At 45.0% G+C, this 13717-nt stretch overlaps 1 protein-coding gene across 1 annotated transcript in view; it reads left to right on the top strand.

Moving 5' to 3' along the window:
• Positions 1-10585, top strand: part of LOC139228641 (dedicator of cytokinesis protein 7-like) — a 265121-nt gene extending 254536 nt beyond the window's left edge. The window contains exons 44-46 of the mRNA XM_070859854.1: positions 4424-4567; positions 5614-5720; positions 10425-10585. Coding sequence (XP_070715955.1) covers positions 4424-4567; positions 5614-5720; positions 10425-10581 — 408 coding nt within the window. The 3' untranslated portion in view covers positions 10582-10585. The remainder of the gene's footprint in view (positions 1-4423; positions 4568-5613; positions 5721-10424) is intronic.
• The last annotated feature ends 3132 nt before the right edge of the window (positions 10586-13717 follow it).

Below are 13717 nucleotides of genomic sequence, written 5' to 3'. Positions count from 1 at the left end.
GCAGAGGCGGAAGATACTCGAAATGGTAGCCTATTAAATTGATATAGACCTAGATGAGTATTTATAGTCAAGCATGACATGGACTCCTCTCCTCTTCTCTTCTAGTTCAAGTTGTAAGTAGGCATTCATAAGATCCAACTTTGAGAAGACCTGACCACCTGTCAGTGTTGTGAACAAATCTTCTTTATTTGGCAATGTATTGGGGAGATTATCCTCGAGAACCTGGTTTACGGTTACTTTATAATCACCACACAACCTTATCTTACCATTGGACTTGGGTACAACAACAATGGGTATAGCCCAATTATGTAGATCTATCTTAGAGATAATGTTCTCAGTCTCTAGTCTTTTGAGTTCTTGCTCAACTTTCTCCTTGAGTGCATATGGTATGGGACGTGGCTTGCAGTAAACTGGTCTAGCGCCCTTCTGTACCCTGACACTCGCCTTGAAGCCTTGGATTGGACTGCCTGTTTCTCAGAACACCTTCGGATACTTCTTGATGACATCATCCTTTGATAAAATCTCGTTTCAACACGAAAAATCTCACTCCAATCCAGCTTCAGAGATCCCAACCAATTTCTTCCTCGTAAGGCAGGCTTGTCTCCTGTCATTACTAATAGAGACAAGCTCTGAAATTGATCTTTGTATTTCACCGGTACGATGATACAACTACCACAGGAATGTTCTCTCCTGAGTAGCTTTGCAGTTCTACGATTTCTCCAATGGGAAATCACGCAATTTGTCGAGTTATAGCGATTCCGGTACTACACTCATGGATGCACCGATGTCGATTTCCATGGGTATCTTGGTTCCAGCAACATCTACGTGGATGATGATACTTTTCGAATTGCTGTTAGTTACCCACGTGCTCCTGATGTGTAGCTCTAAAACCTCCTCATCCTGTTGTTTTTCTTCCATGCTATGTAGTCTCTGGAGATTTCTACTTATAGCTATGAAAGTTGGTTTACCCTTCAGTCAGCATGCCTTCGCAAGATGCCCAGTTTTCCTGCAGAAGAAACACTCTGCCTTCACATATGGACAACTTTGAGCAATGTGTTGTCCCAGGCACTGATAGCACGACTTCAATGTGCTGTTACCTTGGCCAGTTGCTGAGACCTTGGGGCCCAACTGCCTTTTACTTTTAACCAGCACCTCGGTTGTCTGACGACTGCAAATGGTATGAAATTCTCGGGAATATTGGTCGGCCATGTCCATTGACATAGCTGACAAGCTAAATCAAAAGTCAAATTAGGAGTTGTCAATAACTTTCTTCTGATTGCATAATTTTTCATCCCACAAACAAAGCGGTCACGCAATGCTCGGTCCTGAAAGTTTCCGAAATGACAGTGAATAGATAGCTTTTTTTAATGCTACCATGTACTCACATACTTTCTTCAGTTAACTCATCTTGTATTCTGAAATGTTAACTTTCAGCAATTTCCAGGGGCTCAGGACTGTAGTGTTGTTCTGCTTAAGTGATGTGTCCTTTGGCTTGACAGGCATAAGCAAATTTTTCAGAGTTTCATACACTTCGGGCCCTGCTTCAGTTAAGAAAATAGCCCATTGTCTTTCCAACACCACCCGGTTATGGTTTTCATCATTGGGGATGTCGATGATATTATTTGCAGTGAAAAACATTTCTAGCCGCTCCACATACACTCCGAAACTTTCATGGTCGCATTTCCTATAGGTGCAGCCAGCTGGACTCTGGCAGTTCAGCCAAGTATGCTTGTAATTTACCTTGGATTTTTAGCTGTTAAAACACAGAAGCTCTCAAAGTCTGTCTGTCAGTTGGCTGAATCATCCACCAACAAAAATTTCAGCTAGGTTATCCGATTATCCTATCCTCATCGCAAATGTTATGTTTTCAGTACGACCTCACAAACACACAGGCTCTAAGATGGCTAATAACTTCAGGAAGCCAGTCACGTGACTTGTTTACTCTTTATTGATATAAACAGCAATGGCTGTAATGCCACAGTAGTCCACTGCGTGAAGCTATATATATTACAGCGACACAGAGAATCTGTACAGATGCCACGCATGAAAAGGTAGATTAGTTAGAAACATAGAATGGTTACAGCACAGATGAAGATCATTCAGCCTGTCGAGCACATGCCAGCTCCCAGCTAGTCTCACTCCCCTTTCCCCATAGCCCTGCAATTTTTTTCCTTCAGATACTTATCCAACTCCTTTTGAAAGATAAGATTGAGTCTACCTCCACCATCCTTTCAGATCCAGATCTTAGCCACTCGCTGCGTAAAATAATTTTTTCTTGCGTGTGTCCTCTGGTTCTTGACCCTTCTGCCAATCGAAACAGTTTCCCTCTATCTGCTCTGTCCAGACCCCTCATGATTTTGAACACCTCTAGCAAATCACCTCTCAATCTTCTCTGCTCTAAGCAGAACAACCCCAGCTTCTCCAGATTATCAACGTAACTGAAGTTCCTCATTCCTGGAATCATTCTCGTAAATCTTTTCTGCATCTTCTCTAAGGCCTTCACATCCTTCCTAAAGTGTGGTGTCTTGGACACAGTACTCCAGTGGTTTATACAGGTTCATCATAATATCCATACTTTTGTACTCTATACCTCTATTTATGAAGCCCAGGATCCTGTAAGCCTTTTTAACTACTTTCTCAACCTGCCCTGCCACCTTCAATGATTTGTGCACACATACCCCTGGTCTCTCCCATTTAGTTTATATGTCCTCTCCTCATTCTTTCTACCAAAATGTATCACTTCATACTTTTCTGCATTAAATTTAATCTGCCACATGTCCGCCCATTTCATCTTCCTGAAGTCTATCACTCTCCTCACTGTTCATTATACTTCTGAGTTTTGTGTCGTCTGCAAATTTTGAAATTGTGCTCTCTACACCCACATCCAAGTCATTAATAGGTATCAAGAAAAACAGGGTAACACCACTGTGTACTGTCCTCCAGTCTGAAAAATAACCGTCCACCACTACTCTCTGTGGCATTTTGTCGAACGTCTTTTGGAAATCCATGTACACTACGTCAACCGCATTGGCCTCATCAACCCTCTCTGTTCCCTCATCAAAAAACTCAAATCAAGTTGGTTAAACACGATTTGCCTTTAACAAATCCATGCTGGCTTTCCTTAATTAATCCACACCTATCCAAGTGACTGTTAATTTTGTCCCTGATTACTGTTTCTAAAAGCTTACTGAGGTTAAACTGACTGGCCTGTAGCTGCTGGGTTTATCCTTGCACCCTTTTTTGAACAAGGGTGTAACATTTGCAATTCTCCAATCCTCTGGCACCAGCCCCATTGCTAATCATCGGACAACAGACAAGGAGAAAATGCGACGTCTAATATAATGAATGTGAAATGAAACTCTCTGCTGTACGAGTGCGGTCATGTGCTGGCAGGGGCAGCAGTGATCCGATGCCTTGGGCTGGATAATCCGCCTCTCGGGGGAGGAGCTAAACTTCAAGCTCTGTAGTACAGCACAGCACACCTGGCCTGGAAATATAACAAAACATGGCAAGCGGCAAGTTCACTGAATTTGTTCATACTGGTTTCAGTTGATGAACTCAGAATTCCTGAATGTAAACTCGTGCATCCTGTTTCATGTTCCCATTTCTCCATTTTCTCTGTCTGGCCTGGTTTTCTGGGTCATCCGAGACTTCAAATCTAGGATGACACTCCAGCGCAGTACTGAGGGACTACCGTTGATTTTATTTTATAGTTAAATAGCAAAGCTTACAGCAATTTGGGAAACACACAAGCACAGTTGATTAGAGCAAAGGGATTTCCCTGTAGCACGGGTCGAGGGGCCTTGAGACGTAAAATTGTGATGCCAGGGAGGTGTACTTAAAGCATGCCAAGGTGACATAGTCAGCAGTATAAATGCGGACATTGGAATTGATGGTGAAAAGAATTAGCACAAAAGTGTGACAAAAACATAGCGACAGGAAGAAAGGTTTAAGACAGGAGCTGTGTGCAGGTGTAAGATTTTAATATATTAATAATTCCTTCTATTAAACTTCAGCCCAGAGTTTGCAGCAGTAATGGTCACTGGGTTAGGGACCCCCCCAGGTGTGAGCAGGAGTTTAACTTGCTAAAACTATGCAGTTTACCATGCATGACGAGCTTCGCCCTGCTCACCCAGCCTGGACCCAACCTGTCGGTCAGGGCACTGGCCCATTGGACTTGAGCTCAGCGAGAGGAAACGAGAGTTTGCCTCATCAGATATTGTGCAGCAACAGGGCAGGATTGCCACCTGAGTCACCTGACCTCCCACACAGCAGAGGGTGGGTGGGGTGGGGCTGGGGGGGATTATAAATACAAAAATAACTCTTTGGGATTTGACCAGGTGATGATTTGCTGCAAGTTGCCCAGATCACTCTCTCTGTTGCACGCTCTGTTGGATTCCAGCTGATATTCCATATTTTGCAGATTATCCTGAGGCCGATTGAAGCTGTGATTGAGGACATGCAGAAGAAGACACATGAGCTGGCACAGGCGACGAGTGAAAACCCACCCAACATGAAGATGCTGCAGATGGTGCTGCAAGGCTCTGTGGGCACCACCGTCAATCAGGTCTGTGCATTCATCGGGGGTGGGGGGCATGGGAATAGAGGCTAAGGCTTACCATCAATACATGAATATATTTAGCCACATCTGCTGTAATGGGGAGCTTCAGGGAAGTGGGACTGAGGAGGCTGCTGATGTTCTACAAGATAGGGTTGTGATTTGAGCCTGCTGTAGTTCATTAAACCCCAGTACTTCCAGGAACGGTGCAGTGGCTCTAGGCCTTTTGGCTAAGAGCATTGGCGCAGAGTGATCCTTGAATGGGCCCAAGGTGACCTCTGGCGTTTGTGATTTGACAAAGAATTGGAACGATTGGCTACGAATTTCAAAAAAAAAAAAAAAAAATTAAACCCCACGAACTGATGCTGAGATTGTGATTCTATTTACTGAAGTTGGTACACTTCTCTAACTGAGGTGAAACCTCCATCTTACATAGCACCCACTAACTAAAGGTGCATTAGGGAGCAGGACCAAGCAATAACACACAGAGCGGTTCAAGGACAGAGCCAAGGTATAACACAGTGTGGTATGGGACAGGGTATAACGTAGTGTTGTACAGAGCCAGGGTATAACACAGTGTGGTATGGGACAGGGTATAACACAGTGTGGTACAGGGACAGGGTCTAACACAGTGTGGTATGGGACAGGGTCTAACACAGTGTGGTACAGGGACAGGGTATAACACAGTGTGGTACAGAGCCAGGGTATAACACAGTGTGGTATGGGACAGGGTATAACACAGTGTGGTACAGGGACAGGGTCTAACACAGTGAGGTATGGGACAGGGTATAACACAGTGTGGTACAGGGACAGGGTCTAACACAGTGTGGTATGGGACAGGGTCTAACACAGTGTGGGACAGGGTATAACACAGTGTGGTACAGGGACAGGGTATAACACGTTGGGGACAGGGTATACACAATGTGGTACAGGGACAGGGTATAACACAGTGTGGTACGGGTCAGGGTATAACACAGTGTGGTACAATGGATGGACCAGCGTATAACACACAGAGCAGGTGCTAAATGCCAGTATTTTGTGGATTTTTGTTGCAGGGTCCCTTAGAGGTAGCTCAAGTATTTCTGTCTGAAATTCCTGATGATCAAAAACTTTTCAGACACCACAACAAACTCCGAATCTGCTTCAAAGACTTTCTGAAACGGTAAGGAGCCCGGGGTTTCTGGGAGTGCAGTAACACTTCCTCATTTATAGTCCTGTGCTCAGACACAATTCCTGGAACAATCAGCTGAAGCTTGGGTGATCCTGTTGTTTATTCTGGGAATAATGTATATGTCACGATAGACACTGCCCCCCGGCCCCCCCACCCCACTCCCCTCCCGCAATGAAGGTGAGGTTAATGAAACCCACATTCATCTACCAAGCCCTCCCTTTTCATTGGACAAGCCCAGCTACCTCCCTTTAACCGTGGAGCTAAGGACAGACTGCTCAGGGTCAGAGTGCAGAAGGTCAGAAGGAATGATGAAAAGGGTCTCGCTGTATTTTGCCAGTATCTTCTGTTTAAATTTCAAATCTGATTCTCCAGGTTTTTCATCGCTCCCGTTTTACTTAGGCTTCCCGCTGCCTCAGTTACTCACACGTCCTTTGCTTGTCAGCCTTGGCTCAGCTGGCAGTGCTCTCACCACTGAGTCAGAAGGTTGTGGGTTCAAGACCCACTGCAGAGCCTAGGCTGAGGGAGTGCTGCACTGTTGGAAGTGCCATCTTTCAGACGAGTTGTTAAACTAACAATAACTTCCATTTGTATAGCATCTTTAGGGTAGTAAAATGTCTCAAGGCACTTCACAGGAGCGTTATCAAACAAAGGTTGACAGTGAGCCATATAAGGAGATATTGGGGCAGATGACCAAAAGCTTGGTCAAAGAGGTAGGTTTTAAGGAGCATCATAAAGGAGAGAGAGGTAGAGATGCAGAGAGATTAAGGGAGAGAATTGCAGAACTTGGTGCCTAGGCAGCTGAAGGCACGACCATCAATGGTGGAGTAATGGTGGAGCAAGAACCAGAATTGGAGGAACGCAGGGACGTCCGAGGTTTGCAGGGCTGAAGAAGGTTACAGGCCTGGGAAGGGCAAGGCCATGGAGGGATTTGAAAATACAGATCATTTTAAAAACAAGGCACCATCTGCCCACTCAGATGGACATAAAAGATCCCATGGCATTATTTAAAGACCAACAGAGGAGTTCTCCTGGTATCCCTCAACCAACATTGTATAAAAAAAGAATGCGTCTATTTGTACTAACTGAAATGCAGCCATTTCTCTGATTGGCTCTCCAGAGCTATTGCTGATTGGTCCCCTTGGAGGATAAGCCACACCCTGAAGTTCCTCTGGAATGTGTAACTGGAACTGCCCAGCCCAAGTTCTGAGTGAATTTCCAACTTGTAATTCGATCTATTGATTTCAGAAGCCAGAGAATAGATCTCCCCAAAAGCCACCAATTTCCAGCCGAAGTCCATTATCCCAGCCCAAGTGCATCCCTCCCCCAACTGAAAACCCGTACCCAAGCGCAAGGCGTTACCCCCCCCCCCCACATAGATGGGGCATTGTGTGCAGCTTGTTAACATGTTTATTAGGTATGAAGTGAATAGTGACAGTGTCGTGACTTCTGGATTTCATCCACCCCAACGATGTCCCTTGTAACACACGCACTGAGCTTGCATGCACCAGGGAGAAGAACATGATCCGTCTTCTGAATTCCCTCTCTCCCCTCCAATTCCCCTGCCCTCCCAGACTCTCTCTCTCTCCTGCCCAAGCTCGCTCTTTTCCCCCCCCAATCTCTCTCTCTCCCCCCCCGCCCCCAATCTCTCTCTCTCTCCCCCCCAATCTCTCACTCTCTCTCTCTCTCTCCCCCCGCCAAGCTCTCTTCCCCCCCCCCCACCAAATCTCTCTCTTTCTCTCCCTCTCTCTCTCTCCCTCCGCCCCCAAGCTCTCTCTCTCTCCTCCCACCCTCAATCTCTCTCTCTCTCCCCCCCCCCCCAAGCTCTCTCTCTCTCTCTCTCTTTCTCCCCCCCCCGCCCCCAAGCTCTCTCTCTTCCCCCCCCCCCCCACACCCCCCACCACCAAGCTCTCTCTCACTCTCTCCACATGCCGCCCGCTCTCCCCGGCGCTGTGGGAGGCTTGGTGGATGCATTCAGCTGCTCAGTGGAGGTCATGTGGTGTTGGACGTATGCACCGAAAAGGGTTAGCAGGAATTGCACTGGGGGTGGGGGGGGGGGAAGCGGAGTTGGTGATACTTGTCTGAACTCTCGCTTCTGCGCATCCATTGGGAGACAGAAGGGAAACTTAGTACAAATAGTTACTCTGATAAAAAAACATATATCTGGTTATTTCTCTCATTGCTTGTGCGTAAATTAGCTACTGCATTTGCCTACATTACAAGTATTTTATTGTCTCTGAAGCACTTTGGAATGTTCTAAAGTCATGAAAGGTGAGCTATAAATACAAGTTGTGTCCTTTCCTCAATGCTTCTATTACATGACTGCTCGAAAACCCAGAACTTGCGATCTGTCCAGGTTCGCCTTGACAGATCATACGAACCGACCACAAAATAATTTCACTGGTGCAGAGTTGGGCTATTTGCCCAACTACTGCCCAGCAACTGCCCACGAACATAAGAACACAAGAAATAAGAGCAGGAGTAGGCCATTAGGCCCCTCGAGCCTGCTCCGCCATTCAATAAGATCATGGCTGATCTGATCTTGGCCTCAACGCCACTTCACTGCCCACTCCCCATAACCCTTGACTCCCTTATCGTACAACAATCTGTCTATCTCCACCTTAAATATATTCAATGACCCAGTCTCCACAGCTCTCTGGGGTAGAGAATTTCAAAGATTCACGACCCTCTGGGAGAAGAAATTTCTCCTCATTCCCCATTTAAATGAACGACCCATTATTCGGAGACTATGCCCCCTAGTTTTAGATTCCCCCACAAGGGGAAACATCCTCTCTGCATCTACCCTGTCAAGTCCTCTTAGAATCTTATACGTTTCAATAAGAGTACCTCTCATTCTTCTAAACTCCAATGAGTATAGTCCAAACCTTCTCAACCTTTCTTCATAAGACAACCCCTTCATCTCAGGAATCAATCTAGTGAACTTTCTCTGAACTGCCTCCAATGCAAGTTTATCCTTCCTTAAATAAGGAGACCAAAACTGTACGCAGTACTCCAGAAGTGGTCTCACAATGCCCTGTACAGTTGTAGCAGGACTTCCCTACTTTTATACTCCATCACTCTTGCAATAAAGGCCAACATTCCATTTACCTTCGTAATTACCTGCTGTACCTGCATACTAACTTTTTGTGTTTTAGATCCCTCAGCATTTTGTAATCTCCCCATAATAATAATTTGTTTTTTTATTTTTCCTACCAAAGTGGATAACTTCACATTTTCCTACATTATACTCCATCCGTCAATTTTTTTGCCCAATAACTTAGCCTATCTATATCCCTTTGCATATTATTTGTGTCCTCCTCATAACTTGCTTACCCACCTATCTTTGTATCATCAGTAAATTTGGCTACATTACACTCGGTCCCTTCATCCAAGTCATTAATATAGATTGTAAATAGTTGAGGCCCTAGCACTAATCCCTGTGGCACTCCACTCGTTACAGTTTGCCAAACGGAAAATGACTCATTTATCCTGACTTTCTGTTTTCTGTTAGTTAGCCAATCCTCTATCCATGCTAGTATATTACCCCAACCCCGTGAGCTCTTATCTTGTGCAGTAACCTTTTTTGTGGCACCTTATCGAATGCTTTCTGGAAATCCAAATACACAAAACCTACTGGTTCCCCCTTATCCACCCTGCTCGTTACATCGAAACCCTTGCACCTGGTAAAAGCAGGTGTAGGGCCTGCTTTCACCAGCCTAAGGGTTAATGTTAAATTTAAAACATTTTAATTAAAAACTCATCCACAAACATTTAAAATTAACATTATATACATTTTGACCCCGAATAAAATGTTTAAAATTATATTTCAAAAATTAAATTTTTATTCTAAATGCTTCATTAAAAGAATTTTAATTAAATTTGAAAATGGGAACATTTATTTTTATTCCATTTGTGCAAATTATTTAGAGATTCCTCATATGCCATTGGGGATTCCGTTCGTAAATGGAATACGCATAAGCATATGAGGAATCCTCCTTTCTGATTGGAGGACCTGGCCCACATGATCCCAGAAATGCTTCCGAACTGCCTGCGTCCCTGGGATCAGTGGGTCTTTACGCAAGCCTACTTCCTGCAGGCCCAAGACCCCAAGACTTCGAAGCCCGGGAGCCAGCAGGTAGGTTCAGAATTTTTTTTTCGGGCCACAATTTCCAGCCCATAGTCCATAAGTGTCAGCTGTGGCTCAGTGGGTAGTACACTCACCTCTGAGTCAGAAGGTTGTGGGTTCAAGTACCACTCCAGTGACTTGTGCACAAAAATCTAGGCTGACACTCCAGTGTAGTGCTGATGGAGTGCTGCACTGATAGAGACGCCATCTTTCAGATGAGACGTTAAATCAAAGGCCTGTCTGCCCTCTCAGGTGGTCGTTAAAGACCCCATAACACTATTTCGAAGAAGAGCAGGGGAATTATCCCTGGTGTCCTGGCCAATATTTATCCCTCAATCAACGCCACTAAAAAACAGATTATCTGGTCATTATGATATTGCTGTTTGTGGGAGCTTGCTGTGTGCAAATTTGCTGCCGTTTTTCCTACATTACAACAGTGGCTACACTTCAAAAGTACTTCATTGGCTGTAAAGCGCTTTGGGATGTCCAGTGGTCACGAAAGGCGCTATATAAATGCAAGTCTTTATTTTCTTTATATTGTAGTTACCTTGTTCCTCTCCTGTCTATTGCAGATGTGAAGATGCCTTGAAGAAAAACAAAAGCCTGATCACGTCTGAGCAGCTGGAGTATCAGCGTGAACTCGAGCGGAACTATGACGCTCTTGAGCGCAACCTGCAACCGTTCATCAAACGCAGGATCCCACACCTTTACGTCACAACTCACTTCTAGTCATCTCCGATGGTGTGAAATATGCTGTGCAAAATGTGCCAAGCTCCCTGTAGCTGAAAGGAGCAGTGACATTACTACCTGTTTACAATTGAGATGTGAATAGTTATCTAATGTAAGAATAGGAAATGTATTTATATGACTGGAATGTGGCTTCAGTCAAAACTCACTTCCCCGCACTCACTGACTGAACCTCAACATTACACTTTGTTCAAATATCTGGAAGGATTTAAGTTTGCTTTCTGATGGCCTTCACTATCTTCGCCTCTCCCTGGGCAGAGTGTGGATTCTCTCACCTTGCTTACACTCCTATCACAACAACATTTCCATAAAGCCTTTAACACAAGACAATTGTCCCAAGACACTTCACAGAGACAGGTGGGAAATTGGCAACGAGCCGAGAAAGGGAAGCTCGGGAGCTTGGTGTCGGAGCTGGGTCTAGCCGAGATCAGTAAAGGGAGATAGGCAGTGGAAGAACTCTCAGGGTAGGACGCCGTGGGCTGAAAGTTCAAATCCTTTGCAACACACAAACTGCTCTGGACAGAGACAGAATGAGACTTTCCACTGAGAAATATAAATAATAGAGCATTTATAATTCATGCACAAACAAAAGCTACAACCACCATGGACTCCGTACCAAAATGGCGCCCAGATCTCTCTCTCTTGCCCACACACAAAAAATACTCAATGTAAACGTTCCCTGAATAATACTGCCAAAATTTGCTCTCTACTTTTTCTTTAAATAATTTTAAAAAACACAACTGGGCCCGAGGCTGGAGAAACATTTCAGCAATTGGCTGACTCGATGTGACTGCTGCATCCTGGGTAATTCTACAGGCCGCACATGCTCAGATTGCAAGGTCTGCCTTTAGCTGGAGGAGTCACAGCTCGGGGCAAAAGGTTTCACTTGAAGCCATTCTGAGAGGCTGAAGCCTCCAAACCAAACCTATTCTAGGCAGTGGGTCACTCCTCTGCTCTGCCTCTTTTGGCTTTGCAGAAACTGCCTCTACCTACTGCTAACCTGATGCATTAATCTGTCCACCTACCAAATGGACTTATTTGTCCTTTAAAAAGAAAAAAGAATGATTTATATTTATATAGCGCCTTTCATAACCACCGGATGTTTACAGCCAATAAATTACTTTTGGAGTGTAGTCCCGACACCTGGGAGTCCCTGGCCAAAAACTGCCCTAAGCACCTCGAGTCTCGTTGCCGAGAGCATGCAGAAAGCAAGCAGCAAATCAGACTCCCCACCCACCTTTTCCTTCAACCACTGTCTCCCCCACCTGTGACAGAGACTGTAATTCCCGTATTGGACTGTTCAGTCACCTGAGAACTCACTTTTAGAGTGGAAGCAAATCTTCCTCGATTTCAAGGGACTGTCTATGATGATGATGATGATGACTGTTGTAATGTGGGAAACACGGCAGTCAATTTGTGCACAGTAAGCTCCCACAAACAACAATGTGATAATGAGATAATCTGTTTTTGTTATGTTGATTGAGGGATAAATATTGGCTAGGACACTGGGGATAACTCCCCTGCTCTTCTTCAAAATAGTGCCATGGGATCTTTTACGTCCACTTGGTTTAACGTCCCATCTAAAAGATGGCACCTCCGACAAGTATGTCAGCCTAGATTCTTTTGTGCTCAAGTCCCTGGAGTGGGACTTGAACCCACAACTTTCTGACTCAGAGGCGAGTGTGTTACCCACTGTCATTTTACACACTGTCTCAGCACAAACATGCACTGACCATACAATAAGCTGATTACATAGTTGCATAAAAGATGCACTTATGCGTCGGTCATGGAAGCATTTGTGTTCCAGGAAGTATTAACCAATATTAACTGAGGCAGCAAACTGTGTGTTTGCTCTGCCCCCTACAGGGCCTGGTTGGTGTAACGGCTAAACTCCAATGCCTCCCTTCAGGCCAAACATCACTCGGGTTAATTAATACACACTGGCATTTCTTACACATTCTGAACTTATCGGTAGACAAGAGAATATTAATATGTACAATTGTCTATTGTGACAATTCGGGGAGAGTACAGCTTAGTTATCAACATCTCTGCAGCATTCCATCACAACGTATTGGGCCAGAATGTGCTGCAACATGACATCTAACGGCCCCAAACCATGAGCGAGACTTGCCCCTGCACCCTGCAGCTCAGCACATTGTTGCCCACAAAGTTGTGACAGTGCAGTGAGGGCGCCTGAGTGAAGAGGGAAAGCCAGGGGGTCTCTCCTTAACCAATCAGATTGAAGGATTGGGAAATACACAGCGGAAAGCTGAGAAGACGGGTGAATTATAGGGGTTGACAAATCAGGTACAGAAAGAGAAATAAAGAGAGGGGAAGAAAGATTGGATTAAGAGAGAGGGGAAAAGAGGCAGAAAGGAAACGCAAGATTAAAAAAATTCAAACTTGACTTTTTTTAAACTCCACAAAAAATTCTACACCTGAAGGAGTGAGACGCCACACTTGTAACAGTTAATTTTCAGTGCCAGAGAGGTTGATTATCAGTCATTAGAATTAACACGTTATTAGCAGAGTACTTGCGCTTGTAATGACAAGACTTAACTTTCTATGGCCAGTTTAATGGGCAAATCCAGCAAGAAAACAAACTGGGGAGGCTCAGGACGAAGTACCCTTTTCGCGAAACTTATAGCGGAACCACACAACCCGGACAGCAACTTTTGGATATTCGCGTTTACCTACGCCTCTGTTCCTCGCCTGAAGCTGTTGGACCAGTTCCCCATAAATAACAGCCAGTGCCATTAGCCGCACCGTTTGACAGCAAATTCTGGCCCATTGTTTAAAACCTGTTTAAACGGCACAAAATGGAGATTCGGTCTGATCTTGCTGTGGGATTTCGGGAATTACGGATAATGAAAGAGCATCCTAAAGGCTCAGTGAGTAAAGGTGCTCTGTGGTGTGTTACTGAACCGTACAGAGCAGGAAGGTCCTTGATGTAAATCCCAATCGGTGCGGCGTTATCTGTATCTGATCTCAGTCGGGGCAGCAACAAGGGGCTGAAATTGGCCTCAGTACCAAGGGGTGAGGGTGGGGAACATCCAGCCAGGAATCCCATTCCCGATCGTTATCCAGTGAGTCTTGCTGGAAAGTGAGACAGTGAGAA

The sequence above is a fragment of the Pristiophorus japonicus genome, chromosome 18 (genome assembly GCF_044704955.1).
Source record: "Pristiophorus japonicus isolate sPriJap1 chromosome 18, sPriJap1.hap1, whole genome shotgun sequence".
Classification (NCBI taxonomy): Eukaryota; Metazoa; Chordata; class Chondrichthyes; family Pristiophoridae; genus Pristiophorus; species Pristiophorus japonicus.
This window is presented reverse-complemented; position numbering and strand designations above follow the sequence as displayed.